Here is an 18,869-nt window from a genome sequence, read left to right as displayed (position 1 = left end):
AGGTTGCATTCTAAGACTGGTGTTCAAATTCAGGTCAGGGTTTGGAAACCAGTCTTGATCTGGATGCAACTATGCCATTGGTCAATTTCAAATTTGGAAACATCCAATCAGAAACAGGTGTTTGAGACTATATATATAAGCCTTCATGACAAGACCCAACTTAGGTTTCTTCTGGAAGACCTAAATGGGAGGTGTAATTACACAAGTACTACAGATAATTTCTATGTTTTCAATATGATTTCAGGAACAGCCCCACTTTGTATGATTTTCATAAATGACAAGATGGAGTCTAGAAAGCGCAGCAGTCAGTTATCAAATACTGATTCTTGTATAGGATGACTTTTATATGTTGAATATGAATCAATAATTAAACTGTATTCTTTAATCAATCAGTAGATTTGTGTTATTCACCTACATTTTTCACTTAGCAGAAGCTGTCGGCCTTCAGATATTTAAGGGGATTTACAAAACAAACTATGAATTGCCCAACTAAAGAAGAAATATAGTACAAGATGGCATAGAGGCCAAAAATTGCTCACCTGAATATCACAAATATTTGAAAATTTGAAACTGACAATAAAATGCCCAAAAGTTTTTCAAACTCTGGTTTTGTTTTTGTCTTGATATACAAAGTACAAGATAATGATGCATGTAACAAATCTACTTTATCAGAAACATGTGAAGAAGATCACAGACAATTTACTGGCTTTCCAGTTGTAATAGCAGAAAATGGAGCTGGAGGGACCCTTTTACAACACCTCACAAGGCTCCAAGGTTATAAAACATGAGTTTGTTGACCAGTCTAATAATGCAATTCTGCCATTGGTCCATTTTGAGACTGTGCTCAGATACAGCCAATCAGTTTTGTTAGACTGGTTACCAATTTCAGCTTTATAAACTTGGAAATAGGGTCAGGATTCAGGTGAGCTTTTAAAAACAAGAAGCAGTCCTTCACCAACATAAAACTTTGGGAAACAGAAGTGAAACATAAACAAGAGGTGGGAATTGTGAAAATTGTGAATGGTAACTTTGGAATAGTTGCCAAGAGATGTTGTAATTGTTGTTGTAGCTTTCAGTACCTAAGCATTCTAACAACTGCATGCTTTTATAATAGTGTTCCCACCAAAGCCACAGACAAATTTGTTTAGTCCCCCAGCACAAATGGTTAATTTTACTCTTCAGCAGCTCATGAATTAATTCATGCTGTGATATACACTTAATGGAACAGAAAATTTATAAACTAGGATAACACTATTATGCAACAGCATGGCAGTATGGTGAATATGTAGTCAATCAAACAAAAGAGAAAGAAATATTTTTTCAAAGTTTATTTACTACAAAATTAAAATCTTAATAGATTCTATATCAAGTATGTATTACTTTTAACTTCTGTTAATAAAGGTCACTCAGATTTTAAGATTATATATTCATTGTTTTTGATCTTCCATAATTTTTCAAGGCCTGAATTTGCTATTTCGATATTCTGTTTGATATTCTAAGAACTACCATCATAATCTAGCTTACTGTAGCAATTTTACGCTCAGACTTTCAAGTGGGAATACAAGTTTTTCAGACATTCATACATTTATAGTGTTAAACTGGAGTATACCAAGGTGCAATTACTAGTCAATGCTCATTATAATACATTTAAATGCAGGTGCTCTAACTGATTTGTTTGTTGCGGTATACTGCAGTATATTTCTGATGTGACAGATCAACTTTACATAATCATGTTATCAAATATAAATTGTAGGTGGAGCAAAACTGCAGTACCAGTTATGGGCGGAGCCCAAAATGCAAGAAGTGAATTACAGGGCAGAGTCAAATGCATATTATGTGAGTTGAGTGGGCAGAGCTTTAGTTGCAATATAGTGAATTCAGTGGGTGGAGCTTAGTTGCAATATAGTGAATTCAGTGGGCGGAGCCTACTTTAATCATATACGAAAATAAAAAAGTGCTAAAATAGTTGCTAAGGTGCATTATAATAATAAAGTGGATCCACATACTTGCTGCGTCTCATTTTAATACCAACTGAACTGTGGAAATATTCATCAGTGATGTAGATTTTAGTGACTGTTTATTCAAAGTGGTTAAACTATTCAATAGTTTCACAATAATCAAGGCATAAAAACAAGATAAAATAAAACATGCAGAAATAACGGATGGGCATTTATGACTGATTATGAAAAATAAAACATAGATATTACTTCCTACAATAGTTTACTTCTTTGTATTTTCAAATTATAAGATATGGCAAAACAAATTGAAAGAATACGTGATGAAAAAAACTTAAAATGAGCCCATGTCATAATTTTTCAATATCCTAAGCAGTAATGTTTCTTTAAACCATTGAACTTCCAGCAATCTGGGGTACATGTGTAAGGTGTCAAAAAGACTGCCCCTTTCCAAAGAAAACACAGCAAAAACACACACATTTTTCCCACTATCCAGGCAAAACATGACATTCTATTTGAAGAGTGGTCACATCTGTAGACCATCATAATAAACAAGCAGGTATGATGGTCCTAGAGTGCTCACCTGAGTTTTGTAATTGGCTTTAACAATTTTGATAGAAGATCAACTAATTTTTTTGAAATTATTTCAAAATAAGGTTTGCCGTTTCCAAAAATATTATTAAGACTTCCATAAAGCCATGTTGATAAAACTAGTCAAGCTATCTGATGGCCATGTTTTTTTTATTAAATCAGCATGGTTTGAATGAATTGATAAAAAGTCACATAAGGGACATTTCAGTATCAGGCAGGGCTATCCACAGCAGCAATGTTCTTTAGCAAATCAATTTAGAAGAGGATCATCCAATGAGCATTGCTGTGAAATTATTTTGTAATCAGAACAGCTAAAAAGAAAATTTTTGAAGTTTTTTGTTTTGTTTTGGTTGCCAAGGAAACCAGAATTTATTGAAGAAATTGAGTGATGAAGACATTCAACGATCCTAAAATCTCACCATACTTTGAGCACTTTGTGCTCAGGTGAAATGCTCAGGAGAGCTAAAAAGTATACTGTCATTCTCTCTGCATTTAAAAAAATATTCAATATGATTTTTTACACTTTTTAGTGATAATGAAGTATGATAACAAAATGCATCAAAAAAGAACTGACTATCATGTTCATATTGGACCTATGTCGGGTCAGCGTGGAATGATACTGGACAGACCTATAAAAGTATACATTTTATGTTTCGGGCACTGAGAAGCAAGATTTAAGTAAAAAAGCAATAAACTAAAACGTGTTAATCTTAATGTCTAAATATCTAGATTCTTTCACTGACTCTCGATTCAAATTGTTAATACCCAAATTGGAGCAACTGTTAAGATGTTAAGGAGGTTCTGACGAGATATTACCAAAATAGTTACACAATAGCCTGATACTCCCATACCCACTTTATACCAGTGGTAAGATTCCTTCTCTTACATTTCATATTTTACACAGAACAGAAGAATTATTTAAAATGCTCAACTTTCTTATAAGCACATTCAAATGTATGAAAAGTTTATCCGCTATCTTATACAGGTACAACTGTATACAAACAACTGCATTGTGATTGCACAAGTGAAACTCTTAGAGCAAACACACTTATAATTATCACAACAAAAACAGTATTGCAGACATAAAGTATGTCATCTTTATGCAAAATTTATATACTATGTTAAAATATACTGTCTATACTCATCAGTAGTCAACAAAGAATAACTCACGGAGTGCCAATAATCTAAAGTGAAATCATTCAATTTAATGGGCTTTAAAATTTCGACTTTTCATGGAGATATCAATAAAACTGTGTGTAATGATGTATAATCCATAAAACCAAACCACAGTAAATAAAGAAAGACCCCCATTTATTTACCTAAAAAATTCGAAACCCAGGACTATAAAATATCCATATAAAATAGCGATCTTGTTCAAAACAACAAACTTTCTGTTGATCGCCAGCTCCTGAATAGCACTGCAATAAGACTAATTATTCTAAAACGCTATAAGCAATTGTACAGACAAAAAGTCGACTTCAAGATGAGTATTTACAGTAGATCTTATATAAAAGTGACAAAACTTGTACAGTGTTCTTGTTATATGTATTAAGATTATATAAAAACAAATTGAGAACTAACCCGAACAGGGAGTTGTGTAAGAGCTGGGTGCTGCATGAGTGCGGCAGTGTGGTGTAGAGCCGTGGGGGCAAGTTCCGGGTAGGCAAGGGCGTGGGGTGGTGCCCAGGCTTCTGGTCCTGCTGCAGCTGGAAAAAAGGCCGCCCCCAAGTCCTCTGTGAAAATGAAAGAAGATAAAAAAAACACGCACACGTGAGTGAATATTTGTACAAAAGATGCATACTAGATAGTACTGTACATTTCAGGTGAAGGCGAGCCTATCTATATAGATATACAGAGATAATGCACCAATTGGAGTATCTCAGCAAAACAGACTACAATATTTAGTACAAAATGCATTATTCTTTTGAAAGTGAAAGGCTTTATATGGTGTGAATACTATTACCTTTTAACCACAAACTCCAAAGTGTTTCCAAAATGCTTTCTTTTTGTGACAATTTTACAAAATATGTCACCTCAGCGCAGAAAGAGTGTAAGTGCACTGACATAAGTACTTATCTGCTTTTTGCGTCAAGGTGACGTTATGCAATTCTTATTTATTTTGCTGGAAGCAGGTGTATTTCGGTTTAAGAATCACTGTGCAGGTACATTGCATTTTTGACAGTGCTAAGATTTGAGTCATAATTGTCTTTGGTGAAGATACTGTGATTATTTATTGATCGGTGCATTACGTAAGTTCTTCAACTAGAATGCTAATATATTAGAAACAGTCCACGTGCACACATACAGTGCTCGTAATGACATATTTTACATTCTTATCAGCTTTTGGTATAAATAAATATCAACCCTTACCCTGCTAAACTTCTATAATGAACTTGTCCACTTTTAAATTTGGACAGTGCCATTAACTGTTAAATGGGGTGCTTACCAAAAAGATACTGACAGAATGGCAAACAAAATCACCTCTTTTATCTTGCATATTCAATAGTTTTATGATCAACTCTTGAAACAAACGTAAATAACAAATGAACTTAAAACGAGATATTTAAAATTTATCCAGCTATACATCAAATTGAAGTTTTTGTATGTTTATACTAGAAAAAGAACATGCAATGAAGTGCTCAAAAATGCATACACATTGCTGCACAAGGGAAATCATTAAAATTTTTTTTTTTTGCTTCATTAATATCTTAACAGACAAAATAGAAAATATTTTTCAAATTATAAAGTATCAAATTACATTAAAAATATGTAGTGCCAAAAAACTGAAACAAACCCCAGAAGATTTTAGTTATTCAAAATAATAAATATTTAAAAGAAGTATTTAAAATAAAAATACTTAATAGAAAAGAAAAACAATAAAATCCAAACAAAAAATCCTACCTTCAAACAAGACTGAATGTTTTTGATAGCCAACAGTACATGATTACATGATACATTGACCATCTAACTTTCCAAACTACAAGTAGAATACTTTTTATCAACCCCTACAAGCTTTGGTGCAAACACTTGGCAGTGAAAGGGTTTAAAAATAACAAGATACTAACAAGGTTACATATATTATGCTCATTATGTAGACAAAGTGAAACTTACGCCCAGTGAGCGGGTGTATGAGTGTCGGGTGTGTCGCCGGCTGCGGGCTCTGCTGTTTGGGCTTTGTCACCTTTGTATTACTCTTAGCAAACTCTAATCTCAATGTCTGTGGTAAATCCGGGTCAAATCGTACACCCTAGAAAAAAGTCAAAATAAAATCAGATTTATTTTACTACAAATCTGACTTTTGTGAAGTTGGCAAATCTTGATGGTTTTAAATGACATGTATTTGTGAAGAATCTAGCTCCTGAATTCTTGATAGGATTTTCACACAAATGATAAATGGTAGAGTTAAGGCTTACAGCATGGGTTGCCAACAAGTCATGACCTGGAATGGATGGAACAGCATATTTCAAGTGGATCCCATAGTAAATGTCATATTTATCTCCCAGCATCACCACCTAAACCAACAGTTGGGACCTTTAAGCTACAACCAGGAACTGACAGACAATACAATGTCATTTTTTTAAAAGCTATTTCAGAGTGTATAGTACAGGTCATTATACAGTCTTAAAACAAATTATTTTTTATTTATTTTATCTTTCAGTTCACTGATATTAAATTCTAAGGAGTAAAAAATTTCCCATTACTTTTTATCTCCACTAATGCATATCCTAACCAACAATCCATTTTGGGCTAAAACCACATTTTCTTTTTTGCAATTAAATTTCACGACTTTAAAGCTCCAAAGATAACATCTTCAATTTTAAGTGATGATCATATATTTTCCCATATTAAATTATCTACATATTGCGTCAATAAATTAATCCAATATGTATAAACTTGTTCACAGTTTGAAACGCCCAGGTTTTAATAGCCAAAATTATGGAAATTATTAAGATGTTATACATTATGTTAAATGTCGAGTTTAACATTTTAGACTGTAAATAATGGATAATTATTAAAATATATTGGCAACTGATTTTATCACATAAAAAACCATTATTACTGTTCTTTTTGAAGTTTCTTGAATTTTTTTTCCTTAGAGAATGACTATGCAGATCAAAGCTCCATTTAGATTTCATCACATATTTACTGTTCAATTTCACATTCATACAGTTAAGACTGTATGATTAAACAAGAGCTGTCAGTTGACAGCGCACTCGACTATTCTCAGTGCAAATATAAGCTATGAGTAAAACTTTAACATTACAATAAGCATATTCTCGAAAACGGGCCATAATTCAGTCAAAATGCTTGATAGAGTTGCCTCCTCCTTTTTACAGGGGTCATGATGGTAAACAAGTATGCAAAATATGAAAGCAATATCTCAATGGACTTTGAAAACATTTGGGGTGGTACACAAACTTTAACATTACAATAAGCATATTCTAAGTCGAAAAGGGGCCATAATTCACTAAAAATGCTTGATAGAGTTGCCTCCTTTTTACAGATTGGGGTCATGATGGTAAACAAGTATGCAAAATATGAAAGCAATATCTCAATGGACTTTGAAAATATTTGGGGTGGTACGCAAACTTTAACATTACAATAAGCATAGTCTAAGTCGAAAAGGGGCCATAATTCAGTCAAAATGCTTGATAGAGTTGCCTCCTCCTTTTTACAGACTGGGGTCATGATGGTAAAGAAGTATGCAAAATATGAAAGCAATATCTCAATGGACTTTGAAAATATTTGTGGTGGTACGCAAACTTTAACATTTGTGTGACGCTCACGCTAACGCTAACTCTCACGCAAATGCCGGGGCGAGTAGGATAATTCCCCTATTCTTCGAATAGTCAAGCTAAAAAAACATGATGTTTTTGAAACCAGAAATACACCCTAGTATTAACTTGGTCTAGCGGAGACTCTTGAGATGGACATTGGTCCAAGCCCATATTAGAATTATGCCTCGTCAAATTGTGTAAGCACAGGCTTTGCCCGCTGGCTGCAGAGTTTGTCTTTAGTATTATCACAAGAAGCTTCAAGTTCAGGTTATTAATGTTTAACTGTTCTTAATATTTCTTATAAGGGCTTTGCTTCTTCTATTGTAGGGGCTTATGATGCACCTTCCCTCAGAAAATTTCTTTCAAATCATGCAGTTTTTCCTTAAATCTGACTTTACATCAGAATTTTTATTCCCCGTTCGCATATTTCCCTTTACTTTTAAAGACCACCATCCTTTCTCACAAAGAACCCCATGTTTTCTGTCAAAATAAATACAGCTGTTGTGACTTCATACCTGTACAGGTATACACACCGACAGAACTGACTTCAGTAAGTGTATGAGGTGTCAATGCACACCTACAGGATTGATTTCAGTAAGTGTATGAGGTGTCAATGCACATTCACAGGACTGATTTCAGTAAGTGTATGAGGTGTCAATGCACACTCACAGGACTGATTTCAGTAAGTGTATGAGGTGTCAATGCACATTACAGGACTGATTTCAGTAAGTGTATGAGGTGTCAATGCACACTCACAGGACTGATTTCAGTAAGTGTATGAGGTGTCAATGCACATTACAGGACTGATTTCAGTAAGTGTATGTGGTGTCAATGCACATTACAGGACTGATTTCAGTAAGTGTATGAGGTGTCAATGCACATTCACAGGATTGATTTCAGTAAGTGTATGAGGTGTCAATGCACATTCACAGGACTGATTTCAGTAAGTGTATGAGGTGTCAATGCACATTCTCAGGATTGATTTCAGTAAGTGTATAAGGTGTCAATGCACATTACAGGACTGATTTCAGTAAGTGTATGAGTTGTCAATGCACATTACAGGACTGATTTCAGTAAGTGTGAGGTGTCAATGCACATTCACAGGACTGATTTCAGTAAGTGTATGAGATGTCAATGCACATTCACAGGACTGATTTCAGTAAGTGTATGAGGTGCCAATGCACACCGACAGGACTGATTTCAGTAAGTGTATGAGGTGTCAATGCACATTTACAGGACTGATTTCAGTAAGTGTATGAGGTGTCAATGCACATTACAGGACTGATTTCAGTAAGTGTGAGGTGTCAATGCACATTCACAGGATTGATTTCAGTAAGTGTATGAGGTGTCAATGCACACTCACAGGACTGATTTCAGTAAGTGTATGAGGTGTCAATGCACACTCACAAAGATTGATTTCAGTAAGTGTATGAGGTGTCAAAGTTCAGAACAGTACAATTCCCATAATTCTGCAGTACCAATTCAATATGTACTTGTGAAACCCAATATTGAAGTTTTCAATATCGGAAACGTGGTCTAAATTTGATCAAGTTTTCAATGCAACCATGACATTATTGTCTAGTCACAAAACAGCAGACCATTTAGCGAACACTTTTTATGGACATATAGGTTAAAGCTTGTTTCTGTTTTGAATTTCAATGTTAATGTATATTTGACATTTGAGTAAAACAAGAGCTGTCTGTTGACAGCGCACTTGACTATTCCAAGAATTGATGGAAGTATGGGGTCAAAATATTACCAGAGATTTTCAGACAAAAGAAAAAGAAAGTTAAAGGGGCCACAATTCAGCTAAATCCTTGATGGAGTTATGTACTCTTGCCTTAAACTGGATATGGTGATGGTACACAAGTGTTGAAAGTTTCAAAGCTTTATCTCAAAAGACATTGTCAAAATGTGGACTGGTATGAAAAAATTAACCAAGGTGTGACACCGACGCCACAGTGAGTAGGATAGCTCTACTTATTCCTTGATTAGTCCAGCTAAAAATGGACAAGGTTGTTGCATTTAGTGGTTAACAACTTGATGCCTATAATTAGTAATACCAGTTCACAGCAGTGTTATTTCAATCGGAGTCTGTACAGAAAAACTTTCTCTGCTTTATAATTATGTGAGAGGAAAGAATTTGTAACCTTAAATGAACATGGCTATGTGTGACAATACTGTGTACATTTTATATAAAATAGGTAATAATATTTGGTTCATGTTCACATTTGTCAGATGTGAACTGTGTTACCTGTAAATCTTGTTTAGCTGCCTCTGCCGCAACCCTTGAGCTGAACGTTACAAATCCTACAGGCTGAAATAATCATACAATTCCATTTAAATATTAATACATAATACATTACTCTATAAGAACATATACATATCTTCCTTTTTTGAAAATATTACTTCACATATAATACTGAGAGCAAGGTCATGATAATCTTGATTCTTTCATTTCAACATTATTTCCAAAAAAGTTTGATATAATTTTTAAAGTATTATTTCCTGACAAAGCTAGAAATATCTAATTATTAAATAGTTTCTTTAAAAAAAAAAATGAAAACATCTACCAGGAACATTTAAGAACTGATCTGACGCTAAAATTATAAAAATTATTTGAATATAGAATTTTAATTAAGGGCATACATCAACTATATTAGGTATTCTTAGAATCTTGATAACTTCAGCTAGCAATTAGATTTTCTCCATTCTCAAAACCTTCTACCAGTAACTTTTTTCAAATGTGTTGTATATTCTAACCTACTAACTAACAATGTCATTGCACAGGCATAAAACAACCAAAATGTGATTATGAGCTTGAAGGGAAAAGAAAATGAGTTTCTGAAAGATTTGACAGCAAGGATTAGCAAGTTTTAGTAGCCAATAGTCCATTTATCATGCAAGATATTTTTTCATGTGTAAACAGTATCATGTGTATAGAGTATCATGAGTAGACTGTATCGTGTTTAAACTGTATCAAATAATGTCAAAAAGAGAATTTAGGTCTAGGTTAAATGGGTTCATGCAAGAATTAAAATAATAATATCATACAAATGGAAAGTATGAAGACTCCAACAACCAAAGTAAGAATTGAAAATGGAGAAGAGACCATGACAACTTTGTTACAAAGTTAAATTACTACAATTTTTAATGTTCAATTTACCAAAACAATACATGAAATAATGCAACTACCTACTTAATTTATAGTTTCATACCTATGAACTAACTACTTCATATGGAAGGGACAGAACTGTGTATTATAGAGTGAAATCAGAATAACACATTTTTTCCCCTTGTCTTATTACGTACACACATGCAATCTCATTGCTGTATTGGTGTTTCTTCAAGTTTCCACACCCTATCCGTTCAAGTTTTCAAGTTTCCACACCCTATCCCTTCAAGTTTTCAAGTTTCCACACACTATTCCTTCAAGTTTTCAAGTTTCAACACCCTATCCCTTTAAGTTTCCACACACTATCCCTTCATCATTATGAAGTTGTTAAAGAATTAGTTCAGTTAGTAAGTAAGTTTCAAACCGTGCACATTATACTCACCGACGTATTTTTGCCGTTTTTATTTGTAACTTTTAATAGTGAACCTTCGTACCCCTGCAAGGTCAAAGGTCATAGGTGATACTAAATATAGAAACACAAACAGTGAGCGTGATAAGTGAACATGCCTGGTTACTACGACAACTGTTAATAGAAAATAATGATTGGTTAAAATGGTAAGATATAACATGTCATATTCTTTTATGTAGAATGAACAAACACATTTATTATATATATAGCAATACATTCTCGTCATCATAGAAGGAAAACATCACTTTTTCTGAAGGTTGAAGGTCATTCAAATTAATTTGTGACCTTATAAAATGAGTAGCCTTGACCCATTTTCTAATCAAAGTTAAAGTGATAATTTCCAACATGAGAATAGAGAACGTCAGCATACAACAGTCTTAACTCTTAAACACACAATATTTGAAAATAAGTCCTGAAAATGCTCTAAAATTACAATGATTTAATATTTTTTATTTCTAAAATAATGATTTTATGGCTCTAATAAGTCTAAAAATGTTGTCTGACGAATTTCAAAAGCATACATTTAGTAATGTTTGTTGGTAAAACTCAAAATTTGAAGAAAAGGTAAGCATTTTCAGGATAAAGCACACATAATGTTAATGATAAAGTGAAACATCGTACATATTCATGTGATGTTTCCATGGCAACATGTGATGGAACAGGAAGTAAAGTGATGTTACTATAGAAACAGCATTACTATGGGACACATCAACTGTCAGATACTGTCTAAATACAGAATCAAATGTAATGAAACATCATTTTTTCACTAATTTTGTTCGCTAAATGAATGGATGAGATGAGAACAGTATGAACAGCCATTTGATTCTAAATTTAGACACTGGAAAACCCAAGTATATATATATCATAAAATTGGGAATTCCAAAGAAGTCCCTAGGTTTGTTACTTACATTATTATTTTTACCAATAGCTTTGCCCATCATCTTTAACAGGGCATTCTCATACCCCTGAACAATGAAACACAGTAAATAATAATGGTTACCATGGTTACAGAGAAAATGTTACCAATCATAGAAATGTTACCATAAATATAGCAGAATCATGTTTTAATATATTTAAAAACTCTGAATCCATTATAAGCTACATAGAATAATTCACTTGGGCTACACACTCGTGGAATATTTCTGCAGATGTATAGAACTTTGGTCATTTTAACTATATACAGTTGAATATCGTTACCTCGATATCGGTTAGCTCGATAATCCGGTTAGCACGATGTGTTTGAGTCGGTCCCGATTTTCCCCTATTTATCTTAATGTAATTATTTATCATTACCTCGATATGATTAGCTCGATATTTTGTTTAGCTCGATGAGATTTTTCAGTCCCGTCAACTTACCTGTACTGTTTTTACACCTGGTTTCGTCGATATCACAGCTTGTCAAATAATATCCATGTTATTTGTAAGGTGTGAAAATCAACCTACTGTTGTCCGGCGATGTATTAATCATATTCACGTTAGTTTGTGTGTTTGTTTTGTTTGTTATTTAATCTCTAATCCAATTTAAATGTCAGGAAGTTTGCATTTAATTCCCAATAATTAGTGTTATAAAACACCGTGCAAGCATGAAAGCTGTTTTCAAATATAACAACTAATTTGGATGAAATATTTTCTGTTTGACAGAGTAAAAATCTGCCATTTAGGATTGAGTAACAGTATGCGTATTTAACTGGCAAATTTTTGTTATTAAAATGACTACTCAACTAGGAACGTTACCGCTGCATTCAGACTTGTTTAGGGAAGGAATAAAAATATTAATGTTTAAATGTATATTTTGAATAATTAAAAAGTTGTATGTATGTATTTAATTAAGATGTTTAATTTGTAAATAAAATTAAAATCGTATTTACGTTTTATATCATTTCTTGCCCCTTTCAAACCCTCTGAAAAAAAGCATTGGATATAATGACAATATAGACGTCCAACACAAGTACAAAGAAGTCCCAGATAGTCGATATCGTTACGTCGAACTTCGGATATGTCGATGTAATTTGTACAGTCCCTTGAATATCGAGGTAACGGTATTCGACTGTATTAAAATATGCTTCTGCTACATTATACTTCTGAGACGTCTTTTATGTAAACAAGAGTGGATGAAACAGGAAAGCACTATTTCCTGATGCATGTATGGCACCAAATTGTAGATCAATGTGATGTTACTGATACCAGTGTTTTAATAATACTTAAAGCTTGGAAGGTAATAATTATGTCCTGCTGAACAAATTAGGTATGTGTAGACTGACTTTTTTAATGTAGTAGCACTCTTTCTCGGCCCTTGTATAACACCAAAAACAAGAGCTGTCCGTAAGACAGCCAAGCTCGACTATTCGAAATATTGTCACAGAAGCAGGAGAAATTATTACCCAAATGTTAAATATCAAAAGATGTTTAAGTTCGAAACGGACATAATTTGACCAAAATGCATATCAAGTTATGGACTTGATGCTATCAACTATTTAATAACCCCGAAGAAACATGTTAAGTTTCAATTCCATATCTGCATTAGTTTTGGAGATAGTAACTTGCATGTAAAACTTTAACCGAATTTTCTAAGTCCAAAAGGGGCAATAATTGCTCAAAATAAAATGTTAAGAGTTATGAACTTGACCCAGTGAGTTGTAACTGACCTAGAAAAAGAATAAATAAGTTTCAAAGCTATATGCCTTTTGTAATAGCTGTATGTACTTGCACCAAAACTTTAACCAGGATTTTCTAAGTCCAAAAGGGTGCATAATTTGCCCAAAATACATGTCAAGTTATGGACTTGATTTATCAACTAGTTTTAATAACCCGAAGACACATGTGAAGTTTCAATTTAATATCTGCATTAGTTTTGGAGATAGTAACTTGCATGTAAAACTTTAACCAGGAATTTCTAAGTCCAAAAGGGGGCATAATTTGCTCAAATACATGTCAGAGTTATGGACTTGCCCAGTGAGGTAGGTAATTGATCTAGAAAAGAAAAAATAGTTTCAAATCAATATGCCTTTTAGTAATAGCTGTATGTACTTGCAACGCAAAACTTTAACCAGAATTTTCTAAGTCCAAAAGGGGCATAATTTGGCCAAAATACATGTCAGAGTTATGGGACTTGACCCATGAGGTAGGTAATTGATCTAGAAAAAGAAAAAATAAGTTTCAAATCTATATGCCTTTTAGTAATAGCTGTATGTACTTGCAACGCAAAACTTTACCAAATTTCTAATACAAAAGGGGCATAATTTGCCAAAATGAAGGTCAGAGTTATGGGACTTGGTGCTAACAACTAGTTTTAATAACCTCGAAGACACATGTGAAGTTTCAATTCAATATCTGCATTAGTTTTGGAGATAGTAACTTGCATGTAAACTTAACCAGAATTTTCTAAGTCCAAAAGGGGGCATAAATTGCTCAAAATACAGTTAGAGTTATGGAACTTGACCCAGTGAGGTTGTAATTGACCTAGAAAAAGAATAAATAAGTTTCAAAGCTAATGCCTTAAATGATAGCTGTATGTACTTGCATGCAAAACTTAACCAAGGTGTGACGCCGACGCCGACGCCGACGCCAGGGTGAGTAGAATAGCTAGACTATTCTTCGAATAGTCGAGCTAAAAATATGTTGGCATGACATCAATATTGCCATGTTTTGATGACAATGTTTTCTTCTGTTAAAAAATATAGTAATTGCTAGATTACCATCCATTATTTCTACAGGACGTTGGAGTGGGGTGGAAAGGGAAGAGAGTTAATTTATTTTTCATTTCTAATAATCAGTGCTATACTTTGTGTAAAAGCACAAAATTACAAATAAACTATGTCATCAGTCAAATACTTGCAGTCGTCTTTAATTACTGATATTTTCTTTTAAAAAGGAGACAATAACTTAGAACTGAACTTAACATGGCCTAAAATGCTTAATAGAAAACATCAAAAGGAAGAAAAAGTGCATAATTCTAAACTCTACAGAGAATAGATATTGAAATATTTTTGATCTTTGCTTTCTAGAATATGCAGGTCTGCATCGAAATGTTGTTAAACAATTTTCCTACAGCACCTCACTGCTACAGACTTGAAACATATGTATTAATTTACAGTATCATACACAAATATGTCACTCATATTTACAGACAGACTAAGTAATCCATGGCTTATGGAAATATGAATTATTTAAACCTAAATCTAGCAAATACAACTATTGTATTAAAACTGCTGTTTAGACAAAATGTATCTTTTTCCAGTCTTGACAAATTACAAAATTAACATTTAATGATATGGGGAAATATGAATACGTATTTAGAATATTTTCGTAATATCTTTTGGTATGTATCAATGATTCTCTTTGTTCCACGTGTTTCAACCAAAGTCCAAAGTTGTAAATCTAAGATTGTAGAGCAGTCTCAGTATGAAGCCTTGCTCAATTTAATATTTGTAACAGAGACAACCAAAGAAATATATAAGCCGCGCCATGGGAAAACCAACATAGTGCATTTGCGACCAGCATGGATCCAGACCAAACTGTGCATCCGTGCAGTCTGGTCATGATCCATGCTGTTCGCTAACAGTTTCTCTAATTGCAATTGGCTTTGAAAGCGAACAGCATGGATCCTGATCAGACTACGCGGATGCACAGGCTGGTCTGGATCCATGCTGGTCGTAAACACACTATGTTGGTTTTCTCATGGCGTGGCCACACCCGGGGATCGAACTCACGACCCTGAGATCCGTAGATCTGTGCTCTCCCTATTGAGCTAAGAGGGCAGGCTTGCCGTGGTGTAAGTTTTTAATTCATAAGCAAACAACAGCTACTATGAAAGAATCTGGCAAATAAAAAAACATTTTTTTGCTCAAGGTATGGTTTGCTTTAAATTGGGAAAAATGGAGTCTAGCTGGCATAGGGAATTGCAGCCATATTTGTCCCTGTGGGATCTGGTGAAAGAAAGTCCTACAATATTGTAGTCAAAGGTCTATACAAATAGAGGAGTAGACCTATCAACAGTAGGTTTGACTATATGTGCCTCACAAATCAATAGCCAATAAGGTAATTTCAAACCCTTGGCATGTATTCTCCTATTACCTATTTGACAGACAGTGCATGTGCAGCCATATCTTAATCAATTATTCATAACATCGTCTAAAAACTGTCTTCCTATATAGTAAGTTATTGATATTTAAAGATAATTTAACCAGGTTTTCTAACATATGGTCATACTTTTACCAGTAATTGTTCTGTTTCGTTGATGAAATTTGCGATAAAGGAGCTGCAAGAACATCTCAAATTGTCTCCCCTGATATGTCATCTGCCCTCGTGAGTATGTATAGAGCTTTCATATAATGTATACACAATTATCTGCCCATATGGTGTTATTAATTGCAATTATCTACCCTTATATTGTGTGAAGAGTTGCTTGCCCTTTATCTGCACTTATATGACCGTGTACAAAGATTTCTATGCCCTAAAAATGGTAAACACAGTTATCTCTCCTACCTTATATGACCTGAAGAGAAGATATAGTTCCCTGGGTTTTGCATCCATTGGCAATCCGCTCACAAACAAAGTACGAACCTGAAATGTATAATTCAAATTTATTACATGGTTTTAAATGAATTTTGTGAATATTTCACCGAGATTTATCTGGTATTTTTTATAGTGAATAGTGACAAATATATGGTCAGCAACAAAATGGGAAAATTTTGGTTTAAACACAAAGTAAAACAAATTGTTTGTTTCTCATGTATAAAAATAAGTTATCTTTGACTTGGTATTACCATATTGTACATGTTCATTTGTGAACACCGTATCATACATGTTCACAAATGTGAACATTGACTCGCACATGTTCACAATGCCATGCATGAAAAATCTGTATCAGTGTTCACTTGCAGTATTTAATTAGATATTTTGATTTACATAATGAAACAAATATATTGTCTATATCTAAATAAAGTGAAACCATTAAATTTTGTTGACCCAAAATTTTGTGTTTTTGACCAAATGGCTTTTTGGCCAAACCAGACTACATCTGTTAACAAAATTAGAAAATAGCTATAAACAGTTGGTCCACTGTTTTAAGAGAGAACAAAATTAAGTAATTTCTTCTTGAAGGAAAAAAATTATCTCCAATCTTAATCAAGCAAGTGCCCAATGTATCAGTGTTGTAGAATATCTAGTCAATTTGAAGTTGATTAGATTTTGAAAAGAATGGGGAAATTGATTTGAGGGCGGCCATCTATGATCGCGAATCCCCCAAGACGGGAACGGAAATTACTGATAATGATGCGAGCGAAGGAATTGGCCATCAATGATATTATTTAAACCTATAGTCTAATTTTCTGAAGATTACTATCAAGGAAATTGTTTTTTATTAGCAGAAAACTGAATGACCGGTATTCTCTTTCTCTATTTCATTTACCTCTATATTTATTGGAATACGTTCTATAATGTAGCTTTTATTGAAAGGATATGGCGATACAGTTGAAAATATCCTTGGCCTGAGATTCAGTTTATAAATATATAAAACTGTAACTAATTATATCAGATTTTGTATATTGAAGCAATTTGAAATTCTGTAATCATTTAGTCTACTGAATGCAGCTACCTTACGGCGTATGGAAATTGTCAGTATTACTTTAAAAGTAGAATCTGAATAACGACGCATTGAGGACTTTAATTTAATAATTAGATTTGTAAAATTAATTAACCCTTTCCCACATGGATACGTTTATCACCGTATCTATCGATTACCGAACAGAAACGTATTGACCCGAGTCTATCGGTTCCCCGATAGAAACGTATTATACCGATTAACGGCCATTTGAACAGAATCGTTTTATCCCGTGTCTCATAATCAATCGCTTTATTTTCGTTCTTTTCCTAAAGAAACAAATTCCGGATGTTTACTAACTCAAAATATGGGATTTCGTCATCATTATTTACGTACAAGATCATGTGGTTACTATTTAAATTTATCGAGTACTTTGCAAAGAAAGACACCGGGGTTTTTTCCTACATGTGCACGACGCTACGTCATGGAAAATTACTGAGAAAACTGCTTGCAACTGGCCGGTTCGCGGGCTTTCCTCGTTCTAAAAATAACAACCATTTAACATCAAAGTATTTTTAAATGTGTTAGGTCATGAAGGTCACGCGTGATACATGCGGATTTCCCCTAAACAACAATTTGTGTATACGATGGCTTGGAATTTATGGCCTTACATAACGGGAAGTGTTAATCAAAACAGAAGGACCGCGGCTTTCAAATATTTTATGACACCCCAAGAGTTAATTGCTGCGGAAGTCACCCGTGATGTACCGACGTTTGATCATCAAAATATTACGTAATATTATCTTAAAATTTTTAATTTTTAGCACAAGAATACTGTAGTCGGTTACGATTCTCGATCTCAGCGATCTTTTTGCACTTTCAGAAATTTTATGATCCGTTATTTTTGTAGTGTTATTCAGTTTGATGGTTGTTTTTTTATATAAATACTTACCGATTCCGATTCGGAAGATAAGTCTATTAACTATAAATGAAACTTTCAAACATCAAAATGAAATTGTATATGAATTTCAATGTGAAAGTAATCCAAAACAGAATTTTATGCCTAAAAATATATATTCCCGTACTTTAACACTTTATATCTTCGAAACTCAAAGAGAAACTACAATAAATTTTGTATCATCGGAAAGAGAATTTAAATTGCTACAAACTTTATATTGACAAAAATAATGTCAAACTTACAGAAAATATTAAAATAATGACATTTTTAACATAAGTGTGTGTAATCACAAAATAATGCCAACACCTCTGTTCAGATAAGACAGTCACCTTTATCAGCCATATACCGATTATTGATTATTGATTATCACTTATCAGTGTTATGTAAAAGAGGTTACTTTGGCTTCTGTTCTGTGTGGTAAAGGGTTAAAAGATTGCTTTTTTTTAGACATTAAGATATACA

The 18,869-nt window shown here is 33.5% G+C and overlaps 1 protein-coding gene across 1 annotated transcript in view; it reads right to left on the bottom strand.

Moving 5' to 3' along the window:
- LOC123541935 (uncharacterized) overlaps positions 1-18,869 on the bottom strand; it is a 107,768-nt gene that overhangs the window by 20,980 nt on the left and 67,919 nt on the right. Inside the window, exons 2-6 of the mRNA XM_053531249.1 lie at positions 16,393-16,470; positions 11,817-11,873; positions 9,579-9,641; positions 5,658-5,793; positions 4,128-4,279 (exon numbers count right to left, since the gene is read on the bottom strand). Of these exons, the coding sequence (XP_053387224.1) occupies positions 4,128-4,279; positions 5,658-5,793; positions 9,579-9,641; positions 11,817-11,873; positions 16,393-16,470 (486 nt within the window). The remainder of the gene's footprint in view (positions 1-4,127; positions 4,280-5,657; positions 5,794-9,578; positions 9,642-11,816; positions 11,874-16,392; positions 16,471-18,869) is intronic.

Source organism: Mercenaria mercenaria, chromosome 19, assembly GCF_021730395.1.
Source record: "Mercenaria mercenaria strain notata chromosome 19, MADL_Memer_1, whole genome shotgun sequence".
Taxonomy (NCBI): domain Eukaryota; kingdom Metazoa; phylum Mollusca; class Bivalvia; order Venerida; family Veneridae; genus Mercenaria; species Mercenaria mercenaria.
Note: the sequence above shows the minus strand (reverse complement) of the source record. Positions and strands in the feature narration are given on the sequence as shown.